The 23,630-nt window shown below is 37.9% G+C and overlaps 1 protein-coding gene across 2 annotated transcripts in view; it reads left to right on the forward strand.

Moving 5' to 3' along the window:
* Positions 1-23,630, forward strand: part of PLXNB2 (plexin B2) — a 252,026-nt gene that overhangs the window by 220,955 nt on the left and 7,441 nt on the right. For both annotated transcript variants that reach the window (XM_014877714.2, XM_014877715.2), the window contains exons 22-36: positions 1,401-1,628; positions 2,117-2,293; positions 2,756-2,895; positions 3,917-4,017; positions 6,229-6,458; positions 7,458-7,639; positions 8,378-8,444; positions 8,559-8,705; positions 12,033-12,189; positions 13,221-13,321; positions 14,352-14,436; positions 20,330-20,484; positions 22,109-22,269; positions 22,855-23,002; positions 23,487-23,551. In XM_014877714.2, the coding sequence (XP_014733200.2) occupies positions 1,401-1,628; positions 2,117-2,293; positions 2,756-2,895; positions 3,917-4,017; positions 6,229-6,458; positions 7,458-7,639; positions 8,378-8,444; positions 8,559-8,705; positions 12,033-12,189; positions 13,221-13,321; positions 14,352-14,436; positions 20,330-20,484; positions 22,109-22,269; positions 22,855-23,002; positions 23,487-23,551 (2,144 nt within the window). The remainder of the gene's footprint in view (positions 1-1,400; positions 1,629-2,116; positions 2,294-2,755; positions 2,896-3,916; positions 4,018-6,228; positions 6,459-7,457; positions 7,640-8,377; positions 8,445-8,558; positions 8,706-12,032; positions 12,190-13,220; positions 13,322-14,351; positions 14,437-20,329; positions 20,485-22,108; positions 22,270-22,854; positions 23,003-23,486; positions 23,552-23,630) is intronic.

The raw sequence follows: 23,630 nt of genomic DNA on the forward strand, positions 1-23,630 counted from the left end.
CTGCAAGCATTAGCAATTTGCCTGAAGCAGGATCTAAATCTAGACAATGCAGACTACTCAGCTTTGCACAATCAGTGTCTTTTATTTCCTCACATCTCAATGAACCAAGTCTTTTTTTCTTTCTTGCTTCATGCATATTCCAACTGCAACAGGTCACAAAAAGTTGTGAAAAGTAACATTAAAAAAAACCCTTCTTGTATCTCCTGTTAAGAGGTATGGACATTACAAATAGTCTCAATTTTCCCCTCTTCTAGTGAAGATCACAATTTAATTTACATGATTTAGACCTAAAAGTGATCTTCCAGTAAGAACTTTATAGGACTCTTTCTAAGGCTGGCTCTTCAGTGTAAGACTGTCATGTGATCCATAAAGAGTTGTAATGTGCATGTTTTGTATTATATGCATGATTCAACTTTTAGAGTATGCCAAAGCCAGCTGGTTTGGGATTCATTAGAACCCTATCCCTAAAGATTTTTATGAGGAAAACTGCCTACATTTTTTAGGCCATAAACTTCAAAAAGTAATTATCTTGATAGTCTTGACTCCCAGGACAATCTAAAAATATATTTAGCATTCTCGACAGTGTTTATCAACATTTCTTACACCTCCTCTTATGTATACTCAACCTGTTAGCTTTAAGTCGGCATTACCTATAGCACACATTCTCCATTAAGACTTTGCAGACTACTCAGCTTTTCTAATCTTTTGGTTTGCTTTCACTTACACAGCAATATCAGAAATGCTGAGGAGAAGCTATCAAGTTGCATTGAGTCATGAAGTGAGAAACAGAGGTGGTGATAGAATAAATATTGAGGGTTCCTATTAGTGTTGTTGCCTGTGGTTGATGTTACTGAATGACTGAAGGTGTCAGGGTAAAAACGTTTGTTGAACTGGGGATGGACAACCTGTGAACTGAGTTGTTACCTTGAGTAGTTGAGTGACAACTGGTGAATTTTATTCCAAAATTTCACTTAATAATTGTATTGAAGTTCAATGAGGCATTATATGGTGTAAGCAGAAAAGAATCAACCCAAGCTACTCAAAGGTACAGAAGATGATCAGGATTAACAGTGACATGTTAATTTCCTAATCTGAGAGCAATTTGATGGTATCAGTCCAGTGGTAAAGAGCCATAGAAATTGGAGGCAATGGAAACTGATCCATAGCCCAAGCTTCTTCTGCAGGCAGCTGCTAGTATATTGTGAATCGATGATTTATTCCCACCAACAAATTTATTTCATTTTCTTTTTCAAAAATACTTCATACTATGGTATTTCTGCTGTACGGAGAGGATATAAATTCAGTGGTTTTATTTCTATGGTTTAAAGTTATCCACAGTTATGCACAGAAAGGAATCTGACTCTAAAATGTGCCTGTTCTTCTTGTCTTGTTTCTTACAGTTTTATGGAACGGTTGTTACAAGACTTAATGAAACCACAGTGGTTTTTTCTTCCCCACCAATACTGGAAGACCCAGAAAACTATAACATTACCACTGTTATTCTAATGGATCATTATAAATTGGTTGTAAAAAATGATAGCCACTCCTTTGCCTATGTTGCAGACCCAACTTTTGAAAACTTCACAGATGGCATCAAAAAACAAGTCAACAAACTCATTAATGCAAAGGTAAACTTTTCAAAAGTGGGTGCTTGCTCATTTTGTCCTTGAACCATGTATGGAATTTTTCGTTCCTTTCTCAAAGCCTTAACAGATCTTTGGTGCCATACCCCAAATTCTTGATAGAGTCCCTTACTTCTGCTAGATGATGAACATTGACAGTTCCCCTTTTCTCCCCACACCCCTTCTCAGAGAGAGTTCCTATCTTTTTAGTCTTGATTTAGGTTTGCTGAGGATGCCCCCTCCTGCTGAGTCTGTCATTTGCTTTTGGAAATGCCCTCTCCCAGTAGGCCTCCCAGGAAATGGAAGGGACATCTAATCTCACACCAGGAAGGAAGGGAGAGGAATCACATAATTCCCAGTCACTCTTCTGTTCTGTAGGCTGCAGTGTAAATCATATCTGCTGCAAAAAGTGATCCAAATGGAAAGTTGCAATTTGGGATTTCTTGTCCCCCAAGACTTTGTGATGATAACTCAGCCTTTTATTTTCTGTCTAGGGCAGTAACCTGAACAAAGCCATGACGATAGATGAGGCCCAGGCTTTTGTGGGTGATGAGCCTTGCAATATAAAAACTCTAACTGAAACGGACTTATATTGTGAGCCACCAGAAGTACAACCTCAACCAAAGAAACGGCAGAAAAGAGATACCATCAATAACCTTCCTGAATTCATTGTACGTTACCTTTTCGGTAGATTTTAGTTTTGTCTATCAATAACAGTATTACAGTGCCTCTTGACTGAAGTAATTTGTTCTCCAAAGTTGTTGTAGTACTGTGAAGAAACTCTTTTCGGTTCTTTCTTCCTCCAGCTTCTGCCTACTACATAAAAGATGTCACTCGTAAAGAGCAGTCTCAAGGCTGCCAAATGCCTTCCACCTTCATTATGTAAAAATGTGAAACTCTAGCCAGACAGACTGGGGATTTTTCTTCCTCAGCTGAGCAAAATTAAATTACTTCATGGAATAAAGTGCTAGTGACCCAAATTCAGTTTAAAATATCCAGAAGTATTTCCTCTGTTTGGCAGTTTGAACTAGAAAATCACTTGTGAAAATTACTAAGAACTTAGAGTGCAACTGAGAAGTGGACCACCTTACATATGCACTTGTTGAGACAAATTTCTGTTTTTATCTAATTAGGTAAAATTTGGACTCCGGGAATGGATCCTTGGAAGGGTGGAATATGATAACCGTGTGACTGATATTCCATTGAATCTTATTTTGCCACTGGTACTTATTCCTATGATAGTAATCATTGGCATTTCTATCATCTGTTACAGGTAAGTTCTTCTCATTAAGTGCTCTTGTTTCCCTAAAGCTTTCGAGACACTACCTGATTGTTTTCATCTTGGTTTACAGAAACTATTTCCATCTTTTTTATGAGCTGCAGAGCTAAGAAAAGGAGTTACAGCTGGAAATATGTATGAGCACCAATTTATTCCTCTCACGCATGCCAAATTCCTTGGTGTCAGTCAGCCCAGTCCCTCCTTTATGTATAAACACAATTGGTCCCAGGCTTCCCAAGTAAACGAGTGCAGACTGAGTTGCATGCATACCCTTTTGAACTGGCAGCTACAGTGGCACTTGTGAAGGACATAACTTATTCTGTATAAATGCCCTCCACATTTATGCTGCCTCGGTCAGCACTGTAGGTCTGAGCTGGATGGTTTTGACTAAGGGGTCATTTACACCTTTCCAGCTAAATTACCCACACACAGACTTCATTACTAATATTGGAATTCACGCTTCATAAAAGGCCAGAATATATGTCTGTATTTAACTTAAAACCTATGTGGTCCAATTTTAAGGTTAGTAATGAGGGCCTCATACTGTCCATCAGGAAAGTATGGATTTCAATTTTATGGTACATGTCAATACAGCTGAAACATGAGCAGTACAGTTCTTGTGAACCTACATCAAACCTTCTGAGTTTGATCCCAGGCACACTCTTCGGTGTCTTAGAGCCAGTACAGGACATGTTGCAAGCAATCCTTGTTCAGTGCATACAAAATAAGTTTCTCTACTTGATATGTGATTGAAAGCATTTGTAGCTACTTCTTACTGGATTTTAAATTACTGGCCCAAGTCTGCTTTGAAGCAACCAGCTCATGATAGTGCCAAGCTGCTTTATATGGAATGAAGATTTCAGCCACTGTTGCTGTTTTTCTCCTCCATTCTCTTTCTGCTGTATTTTAAAAAATCAAAGCCATGAAATTTTCTTCCAGTCCTTGTGCTTCCCTCTCAAATTATTTACTTATGCATTTTGTAACTTTTTAAAAATCTTATTTCTGTTCCATAAAGACGCAAGAGCCAACAAGCAGAACGAGAGTATGAAAAGATTAAATCACAACTTGAAGGCCTGGAGGAGAGTGTCAGAGACCGGTGCAAGAAGGAGTTCACAGGTATTACAGATATGTTCACTGCTGTGGGTCCTCTTCAGCAATCAAGACATGCTGGAGGAATGGTGCTAGCTCACTAAAACTGTCTTCTGGGAACAAATAATCAATATATCTTAGTAGTCTTCATTACTGACATTGACATAGAGCAGACATTTTGCTATTATGTATTAGAGAAGTAAACAAAATAAAATAGGTAGCTGAGGTTATTAAAAGAAATTGATTATTTTAGTCTAAAAGTAGAACAGAGTTAGAAACTGGGAGTATAAACTAATTGAGATTGGGGTTACTTATAGCCATTAATGTGATTGGCCCTTAACACAAAGATAAGAATGTTTTATAAGCTCTAACAGTGCACTTAATATTTAGCACAATGACTGTGTGCAATGAATGCACCTTAAAACTGTTTTCAGAGCTGCAAAATTTATTTGCAGCCATCAGCATACAAAAGGATAATTTGGTAAGCTCAAAGGAAAGAAATAGCATTTTACCCTGTTCACCGTGGGAAAATCTTAAGCTTGATTAGAGGAGCCAGCTAATTGTTCTGTGTAAATGTAGAGGCATCATCCGAGGGAAGGCAGCAGGACGTGTGAAGGCTCAGCATTTTTACATGTTGAACTACTCGTTGCAGCGCTTAAATTAGGCATCTGAGTGCAAACTTTGCAAATGTTGGCCTAAATGATTACCATGAAATGTCATCTCATTATCTGAATTATACTTGCTGTTGGGTCATGTTGAAATAATCTCTATTAAAAAAATACCCACATGCTTTTTTGCTAAAGAGAAAACACTGTTTCATATCGACAGTGGCTAAAAAGCAAGAATAAAACAGCAATTTTAGGTTAGAGTTTGACATTAATTTAAGAAACTCAGGGTATCTCAAAGATTTCAGCCATGCTGGAAGCCTCCCTCACTCTCAGTTTTTCTGGCATTTCTGGGACAGGATGTTCTTTACTTGTACCAGCTTGCTTTCTCTGGAAAACTAACTCCTTCCAGGTTTTGGACATAAAGTAGAAGAACACGTTTGAATCAATTCTAAATGGGCTTCATTTCAAGCTGCATTTTGAACTGTGAGAGGATCTATCAAGGTTCTCCCTCCCTCTCTCCACCTCTTCCAGGGCACTTCACACCTATTTCTGAAAGGAGGATATACCTTTCACTTGCTGGGACAAGAGTAGAGAGTTACACATTCCTTACCTGTTGGGTTGAAAGTTTCCTCTCTGCTCCACAAGTAGAAGCACTGGAGGAGTAGAATGCACATCCAAGGAGTAATCCAATTCCTAAATTACATCCACCTTGACTTACAGTTAAATGAAACACTGAAGTCAAAACACGTTCTGGTTCCATACTGTGAAACTGTAATGTCAAGAGCACAAAGCGAAAACTCTCTAAAATATACGGGAACAAAGATAGCCTAGGAAAGAGACAGCAGGAAGGAAGTACTAATACCACACAGAGGGAAACCAGAAGATTCTTTGTCCCTCAGCTTTGATGAATGCTATAAAATAAAGAGGCTAATGAATGAGTGAGAGCAATAAAATTCCTGAGACAATAGGTTGCTATATTAACATGGTATTCCAATCAATCAGCAATATTGGGTAATTGAAAAGCCTTCAGCTAAAGTAGCTGCTCCAAAGCATGATTCTCTAATTTTTGTCCCTTTTAAAAACTTCAGGCTTTTGAGTCCCACAGAAATATTTCTATCAATTTCAGTGAACTATTTAACCTTCTTCCTTTCTGCCACCCCCTTCCTTCCTGTTAAATTAACTTGCTTTACACTTTAGATCTCTCTTTCCTGGATTGCTGTGCTTTTGAAAGAACTTTTCTGTACTAACTAGGCTCAGAGGGTATAGAATATGGATTGGGAAAAGAGAAAAATAAAACCAAACCAAAACAAAAAACATTGCAATATCTTTTTCTAGTTCTGTACTATAATCCTATACATTCATCTATATGAACTCAGATGCCATAAAGGCCCTTTTACAAATAGGCAACAACAAGGAAACCATCCGTGTTAAAGTCAGTTATCCTCCTGTCACCAGAGGATTAGCTATGGTTATAGTTAATAAGATGATTGTTAAAAATAGCAAGAGAAAATGTGAGATGAAATAAGTTTTTGCTGCTGAGCTGCTTTTTCACTATTACAAGGCACTCAAGGAGCTTGTATTGCCTGCAGAATTTTTAAACTGAACCCTTAAACTGCATTGCATTTTGCAGATCTAATGATAGAAATGGAGGATCAGACAAATGATATCAATGAAGCTGGAATTCCAGTACTAGACTACAAAACATACACGGACAGAGTCTTCTTCTTGCCCTCCAAAGATGGAGAGAAAGATGTGATGATTACAGGAAAACTGGATATTCCTGAGGCCAGGCGCCAGACCGTGGAGCAGGCTTTGTACCAGTTCTCCAACCTCCTCAACAGCAAATCATTTCTCATTAATGTGAGTACTGAAGTAGATTCACCTTGTCTCTTAGCTAGGCATACCTGTGTGTATGGGTGCAAGACAGCAGGTTTGCAAGCACAACTGAACCAAAATTAATGAAAATAAATTATTTTCATATGGTTCTGATTTCACAGTAACAACTGCAGATATGTGGTATCAGAGGCCAGAGCTTTCAGTTGGATCTCATATTTTTGTGCCAGGTCATGTAATACAGAGTTAGTCAACATTGCAGTGGCTGTAAAAAGCAGGTATTTCCCAATCTGGCATAAAAGCTGGTGTTACAAGCTTGGTATAGCCTTTTAAAAAACGTGATCCGAGAGTGCTGATTCCATCCTGGCTCCTCACGGGAGTCACCTGCAGACAGCCATCTACCAGAATGTCTGCCCCTGTGAAGGGAGAGGCTCCTCAAGTGGCCTATTCATCAAGACTGATGAGTGCTCATAGCTGCTCTGAAGAGACTTATAATTGCTCACTCTCAAAAACTGAAGCTCATTGTCAGACTCCTAAATATAGATTTAGACTTCTAGCTTTTCTCTTTTTTTAATGAGAATCCAGTGCTGAGCTAGTTAATGGTAGAATTAGAGTTTATGGCAGATGAGAGCACATTTACAGGTATACTTACATTAGTGTCTTTGTAATTTGATGTGAAAGGACTGGGAATTTGGGGGAGAGGGGAGTTGATTTTCTCTTTTAAAATTGTCACAGAACGCTATTTTACATTTAATTAAAACATCCTTTTTAGATAAGGTTTTAGTTAAGTATACAAACATTCCTTAGGTCCATCCAGTACATTGTGTATCTAAAACCAAAATTTAGGCAACATTTTCTTATAAGAAGTTCTTTCAAACTTCTGAAAACTTTTTGATTCAGCGCTTCAGAGATTTAATATTAAAATAATATTGCTTGTCTTCTTAGTGCAGACAAGTGTTCAGGTTCTTTAGGAGGTTCTTTAGAAACCTGTCATCTCACTTGATTTTAAATTTGGGTTTTTTTCAGTTTATTCACACGCTGGAAAACCAAAGGGAGTTCTCTGCTCGAGCTAAAGTGTATTTTGCATCTTTACTGACTGTTGCTTTACATGGAAAACTAGAATATTACACTGACATCATGAGGACGTTGTTCTTAGAACTGATGGAGCAGTATGTTGTGGCCAAAAACCCAAAGCTGATGCTAAGAAGGTTTGAATGATTGTCATATTTTCTGTATGTTTCTGGCTTTCTGTAAAATGTTTCTTTTGCAGAGTGACTGTGGTGAAATGCTGGCTATCTGTATAAGTCAGAAATAGCTTGGCCCATATGAGCAAGATAAGCCCACCCAGAGCAGCTGTGGAAGGCACTGGCAGGATGCTGGACAGGACTGTTTATTCAAATACTGCAGTGTAGAAATACCTACCTCTACTTCAAAATACCACACTGAACTTTTCATTTACTTTTTAATCTAACTTTTCTAGGCTTTATACCACACATCACCTCCATAATGAATACACATAATCAGCTGCACTGTGCATTCAGTGAAGGCTTGCTCTAGTGTCTTAACCCTGTTATTCCAAATAAACTTCAATAGGTCTTTCTCTGTGTATGTTGTAGCTTCATAATCTCTAGATGTTTTTCCAGTAACTGCACAATTGGGTTAATTTTTTAGCTCTCGCAGCGTAGACCCAATTTAAGATTTTGAATAAAGGAAATGTGCTTTTCAGCAGCAAGATGAAGGTACCTACTCAAGGAATGATGAGCAATACAAAGCACTTATCCTAAAGCAAGTATATCCTTTCAAGACTCTATAGGGAAATCATTGCATTAGGAGACTGAATGTAGTTAAGCATGTAAAAATATTATATTTCAAGCAAGCAGTATTGTTTTTTTTTAAACCTTGTCATTAAGTGCCCTTACTATATTCTGGGTTGGGTTGTTTTTCAGATCTGAAACAGTTGTTGAGAGAATGTTGTCTAACTGGATGTCTATTTGTTTATATCAGTACCTCAAGGTAAGAGTTGAAGTCTGTTGCCTGTGGGGTTTTTTTTAATCAGTAGCACTTAAAAAAGCTGCACTGAGTATGTCTTTTGATTTTGCTTTATTTCATTTTCTTTCCTTTACATAGGACAATGCTGGGGAGCCTCTTTATAAATTGTTCAAGGCTATTAAACACCAGGTAGAAAAAGGCCCAGTGGATGCTGTACTGAAGAAAGCAAAGTATACGCTGAATGACACAGGCTTACTGGGAGATGATGTGGAGTACACACAGTTGGTAAGCAAAGCATGATTAATAGACTATAAAATCATTTTTTATTTTACAATTAATTCCTATAGTGTTAAATCTGTGCACAGTTTTCTAGACTACTGTGAACTGCACAGAAATTCTGGTCATGGGCAAGATTGTCAATAGTTGGACCAAAACAAGTCTCCAAGCAGGAAAACAGAATTATAAAGTATCTTCTAAAATAAAATTCAAATCCTGACAGTGCAGAATCTATTCAATAAATCCCTTTCATAATTTCCAGTCAGTCTGAAAAGTGATCAGGATGTTTGGCTCCTCCTTTTTTCCCATCTAAATTCATTGGCAATTGATTTTTGCAGAATTCTTGCACTGCCATTATGCCCGATCTTCAGTTTTTTTCCTTCGTGATTGCAGCATATTGAACATCATTTTAGAGATCATTTTATTAGTATACCATATTGTGCTCCTCTGCAGTCCTGTGAGATGGCTCCACAGTTTCCAGAACATTTTATGAACCTCTTTCTATGTTTTTTTCTGTGTGTGTCAAGATCTCCTGAACATGGGCAGCCCAACTGGCACTGAAAGTTGTTTATTTCCTCTTAGGGAAATAATTCCCTACAGTGCCTCTACAGCCAGTTCTGGACACCTGTGTTAATTGCTTCAAGTGGGGCGAAATGGACATTCCTGGCAAGGGAACTCCCCCTCTGAACTCAACCTCCCCCTGTATCTGATCACCAGTGCCATGGTCTAGTTCTTTTCTATTATGAATTCTACTTTAACTTAATCCTGTTCACTGTCAGAAATTTCCACCACTTTTCTAACATACTCCAGAACACAGATCCACTGTCCTTTTGGAAAAACTCAAGAAGCCCAGTCTTTAGCTCTTCAAGGAGTATAAAATCTAGTTTTACTCTGACTGTCTTGCTGGTTTTCTACAGGGTACAATGTAGTGAATATCAAAGATACACAGACTGTCCTTCAGAGACCAATTCATTATCTTTTTTCCCTTTCTAACTTATGTTTTATTGACATGTTAGGAGTCATTTGTAGTTGTCTTCAACTGAGAAAGACGCAGTGAGATATACAGCATGGAAAAGAAAATTTTAGAAAGGTTTATTAAGTCCTGGGCTGGGGGGGAAAATCACCATTTTATGTATTCTGAAAGGATGCTGATGGGAGGGCTGATGGGAGAAGAGTGCTGTAGGACTTGCACATATGGAGTCACCAAACTGTGGCCTAGAATGCCTGGATGAAGAATGTTGGGCAAGAAGAAATTTTAAGTTCAACGGATATTTTGGGGATTAGTTGAGTTACTATCTTTATAAGTGCCACCCACAGAAAACACACTGATTGGTAATGCTGGCTATAATTTCTGTTGTGTATGGAAAACAAAATTTATTTGCACTGTTCATCATGTAAGTCTTAATGGCAGTAATTCTTTATTCAATAATTCTTTATTCTTTATTACTTCTTTTCATTTAAAAAAAAAAACAAACAAAAAACCAAAACAAACAAACAAACAAATAAACAAAAAAAAAAGAACAAAAGCCTGCAATTAAGCTAAATGAATCAGTGTGAAGGCAGAAAATTCATGTATGCAATCAGATGTGGGCACAACATGCATGTTAGCTAGATATTAAATATTATAACATTGTACAGTAGCAGTATTTGGTCCAGACTCACAGATTTCCTATCAAAAAAATATTTTATGTCTCTGCATGCATGGAAGTTGATGAGATGTATGTATATGTGTATATATGTATGATAAATGATTATGGAGGGGGTACTATTGCCATTAGTTTTTGGGATCTTTGGCATGATGATGATGTTGTGGTAGCTGAACAGTTAGGGAGCATTTGTGCACCAGTGTAGGTTAAAGCATGAGTTAATTCCTTCACTTCTGTCTGAAAGAGAGACAAGGTGGGTAAGTACAGCATAGAGCATTTGTCTGCTCTCTAATTGTTCTTATTTAGAAGATGAATCTGTTTTGCATCACTGGTTACACTGACATGCTGCATACTGAACCAGCAGCAAAATCATGTCTAATTACCATAAAGCTAATAGGAAAAGGAAGGTGAAATCTCATGATTAGTTTGAGCGTTCTGTCAAGGGACAGTGCAATCATGTTTAATTTGACTGCCGTATGGCATAGCTTTTCTTCACTGTTTCAGAATACCAGCTATGCAAGTTTATTTCTGAGGTCTGATGTATTAAATTCAGGCATTATGGTTGGCAGGACCACATGTATCTGGGAGCTGCAGTGCTTCACATGTGCCTGCCCTCTTAAGTTAACCTGACTGGCAAAAGATCCACAAGGGCCCTGAGCTGTAGTGATGATTCATCTAATGAAAGAGGCGTTTCATAGTATCTATTTGGGTTTGGTTTTTTGTTTTTTACCTTCTGGGGAGGTATTCTGGCCATGGTTTTCTTATTTGCTTTTGTCTATTTGCTATTGAAACTGACACTTACATAGCAAAGATACTTTCAAAAAAATCTCTAGATTTAGCAAATTACAGGCTTTCGAGAAATTCCCTTTAACATTAAAAAAAAACATGTCAATACTAAAACAGTAATATTTTTAAAATAGCATAAGCTACTTAAGTATATTCCCCAGAGCTATTAGAGTTATTATGACAACAATAAGGCAGTAAATGAGGTTTTCAAACACATGAGATGATAGAAATTACTTTTATGTGCACAAACATATGTGTATGTGTGTGTGTATTTAATGAGAAGCTGGTAACAGGAGGTAAAGTTTGGAGAGCTGTACAACTCACTGCTCATCAGCTGATCCATGTTAAATTACCATATGTACAGAAGTAGTCTGTTCATCTTCAAAATCACAGCCATGAAGAAAGCATAAAGAAAGACAAAAGCACATAATATTCTAGGAGTTCAGCAAAGTTCAGTTCAAACGGTTATTGGGAACTCATGAAATTTGGGCACTGCAATACTTGATCTTTTTTATGTTTAGAATTATCAGGTTAAATGTGAAGCATGTAAGGAGTCACTGATCCAACTGCTTTTTTCTTGTGTGTTTCTTTTAATAAACTCCCAAGACTTAATAATATTAGCATATTAGGCATGACTAAATCTATTCTGTATCTTTTCTGTCTTGTCATAGTGGGAGAAATTAACTGGAATTTATGATAGCTGGTTGGCTGCATAACAGCAAAACATCCTTCAAATAATCCCTCATATAATCCATACTCTCATTGCAAATATGTGTTGCTGTGCAATAATCATTGCATGGTGAATTTCAGATACTGTTTGCATTTAAATCACCCAGAAAAACAGATTCAGAGGTAATGCAGCACTGATTTGCCTTAATAACCCTGTACATTCTTTTCTTCACAGACAGTTAATGTATACGTGCAAGAGGGAGGAAACGATTCCATACCTGTGAAAGTGCTGAACTGTGATACTATATCACAAGTGAAGGAAAAGATAATAGACCAAGTCTATCGAAATCTGCCGTGTTCTCAGTGGCCCAAAGCTGACAGTGTAGTTCTTGGTACGTACTTATTGTGATGCTGTATTGAACAGGTGAGACCAGTTGTATGACTTTGTATTTTCTGAAAAAATGTCTATAAGAGGATTTTATTGCTTGGTTATGGTTTGGTTTGTTGTTTGGTTTTTGTTTTTTTTTTTTTAAAAAGCTGCATTCATGTTCAGCTGAATGCAAAACTACAGCACTTTGGAGCAATCTGAAAATGCCTTAAGAATGACTGTTTTCTTACAGAGTTAGTTTTTCTTGACTCCTAAAGTTTTACTATACTGTCATCAGCATTGCAAGAACCTGTTAATGACTATTGGCACAAATGAATTCATGTCTGACAGAGTCAGTATCTCAGGTACTAATTAATGTGATAATGACAGCATGGATAATTAACTGATGGAGACATAATGATGTAATTTCAGAAACTGGTACTGATTTTTATTTGCCTTTATCATGATTATTCAAAAGAATTATAACTTACAGGAACTGCACTTCTGGGAGATGGTGTACCACTTAGTCTCCTAAAATCATCCTCCTTAAAGGCTTTCAAAATAGCTGTCTCTTCTTGACAAAAAAAAAAAAAAGGAAATGGTGTTTCTTAAAAGGCCTAATAAACTCAGAATAAAAGCTCCAATTGATACTTTTTTCAATATTTTCATTACTGCATTAATCTGAAAGTAGAAGATGAAATTCTTGCACTTCAGAAAATCCTAGTAAGTCCCTTAAAAATGTATTTTCTATTCCATGAAATCCTACTCTGTTTTGGACTGATAGCAGATCTTATATATATTTATTGAATTCTATTAGAAGGAATTTGAGTTTTCATGGAAGATAATCAGAAGTCATATGCGTGGTTAGGAATAGTTCATGAAAACTTCTGCAATAAAAACCAAACGATTAAGCAATATAAAACACACACTGGGGCATGTGCTACATTACTTCTTCTGATGTTCCACAATGTGTAAGTGGGTCTGTAAAACATTTTTGGAGTAGTTATTTTTGCGCATAGTTAAAAACTGTTTTTTCTCACTTTAATTGCCCCTTAGAATGGCGTCCAGGTTCTACTGCACAGACCCTCTCAGACTTGGATTTAACATCCCAAAGAGATGGCAGATGGAAACGTATCAACACATTAATGCATTATAATGTAAGGTGTTTCAAAAATGTTTTTCACACCTGTTATCCATTTTCTTGTAATAAATAAAATCTTTATTTGTTCATAGAGAAATTTCAGTGTTACATACAGGTTGCCCAGAGAAGTTGTGGATACCCCATCCCTGGCAATGTTCAAAGCCAGGCTCTGAGAAACCTGGTCTAGTGGAAGGTGTCCCTGGCCATGGCAGGGGAGTTGGAAATCCTGAAGATTCCTTCCAACCCAAGCCATTCTATGATAAAGAATCAAAGAAAAACATGGGTCTGGGTCTAGTGAGTAAAAGGTTTGAACTGTGAAAGGCTGGGTCTAGATATTCTGCCTAAGCATTTTATATCAAAACACAAAACCTAAATGCCAGCACCTTGGTTTCCTCAACATTGAAGTATCCAGATCCAAATTCCATTTTGAACATTCAACTTTTTGCTAGGTCTCATATTCATCTTTTCTTTTCTCTACCACTTCCTACCCCTGAGAATTGTCTTTGTCCTTGCTGTGCTGTTAAATAGATTTTGAGTTGGTCTGGTTTATTCAAGAGCCCAATCAGGAGAGCAGATGTTGACGTTGTTGTACTGTCTGTTTTAGGTTTCATACACTCTACCACACAATTACAATCCACTTATCTTTCCTTTTCATGCTATTTATTGCTTTCTAACAACAGTTAATCCTGGTTGGAAAAGAGAAAGTTGGTTAGTTTTCCCTAAGAAAACAGACAGGTCTGATTCTTCATGATAAACCCAGTTTTCATGGTAAACCCTGGTACCCACACCAAGTTGAGGAACCGCTTAAGCCTTGAAGATGCTCCTAATATTTCTGCAATATCAGAGGAGGTGTTGATGAGATCTCTTACAAAATGGGAGGGAGTATGTTCTGAATTGCAGAGCCAGTTGCCCAAGAAGCCTTGGAAGGTTAACATTTGTCATAGATTCCCTGCAACCAATTACAGAAACCTCAGTTTATGGTTTAAGAAGAAGTCCAGTAGCACATGATTCTTTTGAAGAATATATCTGTGTTTGTATTTTCAAAGGTCCGAGATGGTGCCACGCTCATCTTGTCAAAAATGGGAATTTCCCAGCAACCAGAGGATAATCAGCAAGATGTCCCAGGGGAAAGTAAGTATCTTGTGGCTTCCCTACCTCCCAAGATGACTAGAAGTCAAAACCTACAGAGTGATGCTGCTGTTTTGATTTTGCTTGTCAAGCACTTCCATGGAGCTAGATATTCCCCACAAGACTATATAGTTGTGTGTTATTTGTGTTATTTGTTGTGTGTTACCCACTGTACACTTGCAATGGTTTTCTTTGCCCTCATTATAAAAGTTTTAAACCCAAGGACTTTAACCATAATTGCTGAGTCCATACCCCTGAACTTAATAGAAAGCACTCTTATTAAACATTTCGTTCCATATTTTGGTTTTTTAATCACACTCTATCTATAGTCAAACTGTACATTTCGTCTTCCCAGAGCTTTATCTCTTTATTCTTTCTTCAGCCTTTACTCATGTTCCTCTTCAAATTTATTTCAGTTCCTATTAGACTGAGAATTAAATGCAGTGTTCTAGATGAACCACAGTGGAGAGTAGCTCTCCTCTCTGTGATGTAAAGAATCTGGTGTAATTTTTTGTAGCATTGCTTACAACTGTGTTGCCTTGCAATGTCATCTCTGTACCTTCAGATTTTGTGTCTCCCTTCCTTTTGAGTGATGTTTCACCAGCTATGCTAACTTGTTTTTTCCAGGACATTTTAGTTGGCTTTGATTGTTCCATTCATTTTGTCTCTTTAGATGCACCAGTTTTTCACAATTCCTTTGCTCTTTTTGACATTTTCAATCCTCTGTGAATGTCAGGAATGTCCTTGTAATGTTTTTTCTCTTTCGCATCACTAATGCATCTGCTGCATAATTCTTGTATTGCTGTACATCTGCTTGTATATCTGCTACAGTATGCTGGACTTCATAGAAATCAACCCGTTAGCTTGAAACCCATCTTAAAAGCTTTTACATGTTAGTGTTCTGTCTAGACCAATTTTCTATATTTCAAAATATCTTGAGACACAATATCCATTACAGCCTTGAATGCACTCAGATTTTATTGCAGTATTTACTTGTGAATATATGTTCTTTGTCACATATGTTTCCTTCACTGACTTCAGTTTCTTTAGGTTTTTTTCTCCTTATATTCAGTTATTTTACATGAGTTATAAGTTAGATTTATGGAACAATAATTGTTGAGATCATTCTTCCTCCCATGAATTCATTTGATATGCTTTTCTGTCTAGCATTGACTGCAAAGACCATTACTTCATCTAATAGTTTCATTCTTTTAAGCAGATTTACTGATCTTAGATTTAATATGTTTAGAGGGCTGGGCAGTTAAACAGGTTGGAAATATATGCCAGAAATGTACTTTTTTCAAAAAAATGGGTCTCAGCTGATAGTTCTGACATATATGGCTATTTAGCAGAAAGGTTCAGACTTTCATTTGTTTTGAGTCTTGGACAGGAAATTAGGACAGGCAGAATTACTTCCTGTTTAGTTTTTACTCTGTTCTCCTGGATTCTTTCTTTTGAAACCTTTTCCCCAGAAAGAGGAGTCTTCTAGTGGTCATGTCTACACTGTTGCTGCCATCCTCACCCTTTTAGTCCAAGTGCCTGGCATAGCTGGCCAAGCAGTGGCTGTTCTGTCACAGCAGGTGCCAACTCAGCATGTTAACTTAAAACGCCATCCAGTTTAATGTCAAAGGCAGTGGAGGGCAGCCAGACAAGGTGCTGATTCCTAGTCCCTGTTTAGTTTGGTTGCACTGGTGGCTGGGGCTATAGTCACCTCACCTCTAAAGAAGTGGACTGTGAAAGGAGCCTGGTGGTGCCCTTAACTTGCTTTGCTTTCTTAATGTAGAAGAGTGGTCAGCCTTCTGTTCTGGACTGCCAATCTTCATCCTCCTCACCTCTCTACCCTTGTGGCAGGCAGTAGAGGACCAGATCACGTATTTTTCTTTTTTTCTTGGGTTAGGATTTTTTCCTTTCCTCCTTCTCTGCAATTATATCATTCAATATGATTCAGTATGATGAAGCTCTTTGAACAAGCATAATCTGTACTCCCAGGTGAATTCCTTAGTTATCTCTTTGGCATACTAAACTGTGAAGGAAAAGCAAACTTCTGAGGACGGTGCTGTCACACAAGGGCTCTTGTATGTGAGAGAAAAGTCTACAGAGAGTTCAGATCCCAAAGTATCAAGTGCAAACAACTTCCACCATATTTCTTCTCCACACCTGTCTTGCACCATGGTAGTGTACAAATTTGGGATGACAGTATTTCATGCCAAGCTACCCTGCTTTCTTCAGCACTGTAAGGTCCTCAGAGCTATCTGGTGCCGACTTGTTGTGTTGGAAAGCTATAAAATGTTACAAAAGTGATACAAAGTGAGAGCCTGCTGTGACCATGATTTGTGAGACACTATAAAAGGGAGAGGAGAGGATCAGCGGCTTCCCCTCCCACACATACACATTTATATGGCACAGAGATTTACAGGGTTTGAATAAACAGAAATCCTATCCTGACTATGAATGAGGCTTGTGACAAAATGGATTTCCTTTCATTCAATCTCATTAACTTGCACCTTTTGCATTGAGAAGTGTCAGCTGAAACCATTGACTGTCAGCCAAAGTAGGAGGCTTTGCACTGACCGAAAATGTAAAACCATGTTCAGAGATGTTGCTCTAAAACCTGGCATTGCCTCTATGCTGCTTTTATTCAGAGCTTCTAACAGGAAGACACTGGAAGCTGGAGATTGTGACAAATTAAATGCAGCATGTTTTGCTTCTGGAGACAATAAATGCAGTTACTAATATGTATCAAGAAGGAGAATGGTTCTGGTGATTTTATACTAGTATTTCTGAACTGAACTATAAACCAAAATAACACATTCTGTTATTTTGGGTGGTTTTTTCCTGGTATTTTTTTATGTTAGGTTTTTTTCCTTTTTTAATTCTGAATAAAGAATAGGCACAGGGTTGCAGATCAGAAATACTAATTAGCAGATCTGTTAGGGCAGCTATTCCTTCATCTCCATGGAGCAGCAGTATTCTTGGAGTAGGGGAGACTGGAAGGAAGATAATTTGCTGCTGGTCACACAAGGGGAAAGGGGCTGTATTGCCTGATGTTTACATTGCCTGATGTTACCACTATAATTAGTCAGCACAGTCTATTTTTGCTATTAACACTCCCCCCAACACCCCTATCCGTATTTTATATTGGATAATTATCCAAAGAATGCCCAAGGGCCAAGACAAAGAGCTCGGGGGAAGCATTTGGAGCCCTGGACGCAATCTTCTTCCTGCTTACAGCTTGATGCTTAGCGTGAATAAGGAGAAGAAAAAGAGTATTTCCCCCTCTTTTATTTTCTTCATTTCCTACTTTCCCATTGAGGAAAATATTATCTCATAGAACTGTTATTTTCTCTTAGCAACCATATTTTTAACATATTTTGTTGGTTGATGTTCTGAATTTCTTTTCCTCTTTCTTTTTGCTATTCATAGCAATGAAGTGAGGTCTTTGGGTTGCAGAAGTTCATCTGGTTGAGCTTACCTTAATCCTTACTTTCCCACTACTCTTCCACTAGTAGCCAATTCTGCTGTTGCTAAACAAACACTGAACAAACTCAGCTGCATGTAAGAGCCAGTAATGTCAGTGGAAAACCCTTTAGCTATTTCCTCTTCTGTCCAAAGTTAAACTGGACCATATGCCATCAGGAGGGCGAAGAGAGAATAAATTCCTTTGATTCAAAGGAGGAAGCAGGAGTGTACCAAACAACTGATATAAGGCTAGGATATAGTTTCTGGTCTAACTGCATTATTTGATCTGTTAATTTCCAAAAGTAAACAACATGGATTGAAAAAGAAATTCCATACTTCATGCCCAGCAGTGGTTCTTACTGTAGTGGCGGATGACTGCCATGAATGGAATCTATTGTGAAATCACAACTGCTTCAAAATAAAGTGATAGGTTTTATTTTTTCTGGCTTCATTCACATGAACTTCCAAGTTGAATTAAGGACTCTCAAAGGACAATGTGATTTAATGTGGGATTTATCTTTCTTCCCTACCATGTTAAAAAAAAAGCAAATGTCCCAGAAGACTGCATAACTAATGCTTTTCATGAGAATATATAAAGTAGATTGAAGCAAAAGTGTTATTTCCCCCTGTGATGTAAAATACTGAATGTACGTGCAGGATGGGAAATTTAATGTCACTACTGAGGAACTGAGTTAATAAACTATTATAGTCAAAGTTAATGTAAAGTTAACTGAAAGTTAACTGATATTTTGTGCTGTAACTGGGATTCAGTTATGTTAGAGGTGTATATTAAGGCATAAAACTTAGCAGAATGAAAAATAATTCATACAGTGGGGCTGAATCACAATTTTATGGGAAAAATAATTTCCATATTTTTAAGATGTCAATGATTTTAAATGTACTGATTCAATAACTTCTAATGGAATAGTGCCATTGACTTTAGGCACTATGCCAAGTAGATGCAAAAGTTCAGGAATTAAAGGAAAAACAAACAAAACCAGGAGAATTGAAAGTGACACAGAAACCCTTTTCAAAGAGTATTAATGGCAATTTAAAACAATTGTATCATCTCATTAAGAACTGTCTGTAACAGGAGATCCTTAGGCATGAAGTTTGTCTGAACAATAATGTTGATGCTGAAATGCAAAACTGCTTTTATCCACTGTGTGATTGTTGGTCCAAGCCCCAGGTAGCACAGTAAGGCACTATAACCAAACCAGCTGTCATTATCATCCAAGTGCTTATTCCTGTTTCTGCTTTATTGTAACAGACTTGATGTGAGTCTCTCCCTCTGGTTTAAACTATATACTGACGAACAAATTTTTTCAAAAATCTTATTATAATGGATTTGAATTTGCTTCGGGCATGAACTCTGGCTGCTGGAGTTTAGGTCAACTCAGTGAAGGGGTGTATTTTTCCTCCACTCAGCTACAAAGTCAAGTGGTGCTTATCAAATGCTGGTAAAAGGAAGGTTTGAACTGAGGTACCATACTTCGACCTCAGCAACTGGGGTAAAGATATGAATGTAATGGTGTTACCTAGAAAAAAGGTTGTACCAGGAGTAGGCTGCAACTGACATTTTTGTGGTGGCTATGGGGTCAGACCTAGCTAAGATTCTATAACTTGATCATGTCTTCGAGAATTACAAAGAAGTAAAGAACCTGACTGTGTGAACCTCAAAACATACACATGCTGAGTTTACATGACTGTCATGATTTACAAATGGTATTCTCCAATTTAGTCTTCTACCACTCCAAGCCACGCACTGCTTGGTCACTTCCTCCTCCATCTCCCCCTCCCCTGCAGTGGGATGGAGAGGACAATGGGAGACACAAAAGGTAAAAATCATGGGTTGAGATAACAACAATTTACTGGAAACAGCAAGGAGATGAGAAAAGAAAACTAATGACTGTGGATACAAGAAAAGAAACATTATTGCTCACCATGGAAACCCCCAGTAGCAGACAGTACTTGACTGCTCCCTCTGTCATGCTACTCCCACTGCTCCCTCCAGCTTGAAACTGGCATTACCCCACTGCTCCTTCCAGACTTACTCTACTGGAAGGAACCCCTTCTCCCCAGAGAAGATTCCCTTCTCCCCACCTGTGACAATGACATGAGGTAATATAGAACAACCTCCATGTCCCAGCCATGACCCCTTCTGGCTACTGCAAAAGTTATCTCTGTCCTGGCTTGAACCGGGACAATGACCAAATAGGAGTTTTCCTGTTGTATGATTCTTTCCTCTCCCTGTGATTCCACTGAACATTTAGTACTTGAGTTGTATATGTTGGACAGGAATGGAGTAATCTAGGTCCCTTTGGCAAGAGAAGAGGTATGTTATGGATAGGGAACATGTATATATGTATATGATTGCTTTTATGTTGCTGTTTTGGGGTTGGGTGTTTTTTATAATTATTGCAATTACTGTTTCTAGGGCATGCACTCCTGGAAGATGAAAATAAGGTCTGGCATCTAGTCCGGCCAGTGGATGAAATGGATGAAGGTAAATCAAAGCGAGGCAGTGTGAAAGAAAAAGAGAGGACCAAAGCTATTACAGAAATCTACCTGACCAGACTTCTTTCTGTGAAGGTAGGGCTCAGATGTGCTATAGTTACACCTTACTTGTACAGATTTTGAGATACAACTGAGGAAATAAGTGCAAATATTAGTCATGCATTCGGCTGCAATTCGGAATATGTAATGTACATACAAGCTGGTGTTCAAGGCTTCAAGTGATTAATATGCCCTGAGGATCATTACTGAGAAAAGACATAATGTACAACTCCTGATCAAAGCTGAGAACCACGATTACGTGATCATTAAATAAGGATTTTCCTTGCAAGACAAAGATGGGTATTCTGCTGTGTGCCACCTGTTTAGATAACATTTTGTTGGGTTTTCTTTTGAACTGAATGCTTTATAAACTCCTACAAAGCCTTATATTTCCCTGTTCTTTTTCCAGTTGATAAATCTTCCAGTAAAACCCCCGAAAAAATTTCCAAATAATAATAGTCCTTTTAGAGTATTTTTGGTGCCTATACTGCAGGATTAATAATGAGCAAAATAATTTTTTGAAACATTTCTCCTTGGAGAAAGAATTTAGAATAATGTGTTTAATGACCACAAAGCCAGGCTCTTTTTGTGAAAATGAAGTCAGTGTGGCTCCAGCTAAGGCCACCTGTCCAAGCATGGAAGTAGATATGAAGGAAAGTCTTCAGATAGATGACATAGGATGAAGAGCCAAAAAGGTGCTTGCACCCCTTTTTTTTCTGTTAATAAAGCCACTGCTTTGTATTCCCAATAGCCATTTTATAGATTATTACCAGTCTGGAGCTTTACTGACTGATAAAATGTCGGTGAGGTGCTACAGCTGAGATCACAGCTACAGCTACCCCTTCAATGCTGAGACTTGTGTGTTCTGGCTGACAGTAGAATGTGTTAGAGCTCCTTGGCATCTGGGTCCCTTCCCTGTTTGGAGGCTGTCAGCTGGAGTCATGGTTGGAAAGAGGATACAGCCCTTCAAAGGTGCCTGTAAGGGGAAATCAGTTGACTGAGGATGAACTCTATGTGGCCTCAACAGGGTCCTCTCTAAAACAAGGGAACAATCTCTGAGGTTGCCATTATTAAGATCCAGGCAGATGCCAGAATCCAGGAACACAGCTCTTCTGGACATTTCACTCCTTTGGGCTCTGTGGATGTCATGAAGATGAGTCAGACTGGGCATCTGATAAGGCCCATGTGCTTGCCTGTAGACAAAAAGGGTAAATATTCTCTGGTAAACTGCTCACTCTTCCTCTCAGTCTCTTTCTAAAAAGTGCAGAGCTCTGGTGTCAGAGAAACTGGATGTAGGACGCTGCAAAATCATTAAAAAGTGGCTAAAAATTATTTTGTGTGCACAGCGACCCTGAAGGGTAACTGTACCAACCAATTTCTGCTTCTATCAAGCAGAAGGCACACCTGTCTGTGCACATCATAGGATCTCTGGTGAAGTCACAACCTTTGAGTCTAGAACATAAAATTGTGCTCTGGAAGGTCTTTACTGTGTTGGCAGTTTACAAAGTCACGGCTCTGAGAAATTGCTTGCTTTTTGTCACTCTTAGTACTCAGGATAAAGGCCATCAGTGGTGGCAACTGGATTATGTCCATACGAATGAAAGATGCTGAGTTCAGCTTGTAACACAAATATAACTGATATTTTTTAATTTGCTTTTAGGGGACACTTCAGCAGTTTGTAGATGACTTCTTTCATAGTGTGCTCAACTCAAACCAGGTGGTGCCACCAGCTGTGAAGTACTTCTTTGACTTTCTTGATGAGCAAGCAGAAAAACACGACATCAAGGATGAAGATACCATTCACATCTGGAAAACGAACAGGTACAGTATGAACAGAGTCATACTTGTATTGCAGAGAAATAAGAGTATAATTCCCAGGTATATACTAGCACTCATACCACAAATCAAAGTAAATTTCATTTATAATCCTCAGAATCATTTTAATTGAGATAATATATATGATGAAAAAGATTCCCTGTAAGCCTAGAAGCAGCAAAAAATTGAACCGGTTTACCTATGGGATTGTCACTGGCAGATTTACCATGTTTTACTTTTTGTCTTTCCTCACAGAAGAGGAAAGCAAGAGGCAAATGGGACTAGATTTACCTGTCAATTCACAAAATCTAATATGTATTACTTGATAGTTTCTCTGACCACACATACATCCTTCCTTGTTCTTTTGGGGCACTCAAGATGCTTCTCATATGAGTTTTTCTGAGAGATGTAAAGAGTTGGTTTTCAGGCATGGAACCCAGACAAGCCTGTATAAAAGTTGAAATATGTAATTAAATATCACTGTTGTGAAGAGATCAAAATGCAAAGCCCATACTAAATTTCATGTGATTTTCTTGTTGTAGAATATTTATTGTGTAAAAAGGATTATTTATCTTTTTCCTTGCTTTGCAGCCTGCCTCTTAGATTCTGGGTAAACATACTGAAAAATCCCCATTTCATCTTTGATGTTCATGTTCATGAAGTAGTGGATGCTTCCTTGTCAGTCATTGCACAGACTTTCATGGATGCTTGCACAAGAACAGAGCACAAATTAAGCAGAGTAAGTGATTTGCATTCTACATCCTGACTATGCTCATGCCTGACAAGACAAAGGGCATCCTCCCAGACAATACCCATTCTCTGAGGAGATACAGCCTTGATCGTTTCTTTTTAGTTTTATAATGAAGCTAACATTTCACCACTTAACAGGTTGGTGAACTGTCAGTATTTCTGTGTAGTCTGCCAATTGATACTATTGAAAATGGAGAAAATATCAATCCCTTTTATAAAAAGCATAAAAAGAACTGATTATTTCAGGTCCACCAATAATTTATTATCACCTTGCATTCGTACATTTGTAAAACTCGGCAGTAATGCCACGTGTAAATGTCATCTTTTTATGAAATAATCCCACCTATGTTAATAAGTATCCCAATGTTTATATCTGTAAAGCTGAAGTGTATGTGAATATCTTACGTTCTTTTCTTTTGCTTCCTAGAAATGTTCGTAAATAACTACCTTTTTTTGTATTCTAAATTTTTCAGGATTCTCCAAGTAATAAATTACTTTATGCGAAAGAAATCTCTAACTATAAGAAAATGGTGGAAGAGTAAGTATCAACTCTTTTCGTGGTTATTCAGTTGTTAGGATTTTAAACCTGTGTGAGAGGAAAAGGGAATGCTAATATA

Source organism: Sturnus vulgaris, chromosome 5 (genome assembly GCF_052056855.1).
Source record: "Sturnus vulgaris isolate bStuVul1 chromosome 5, bStuVul1.hap1, whole genome shotgun sequence".
In the NCBI taxonomy this organism is placed as follows: Eukaryota; Metazoa; Chordata; class Aves; order Passeriformes; family Sturnidae; genus Sturnus; species Sturnus vulgaris.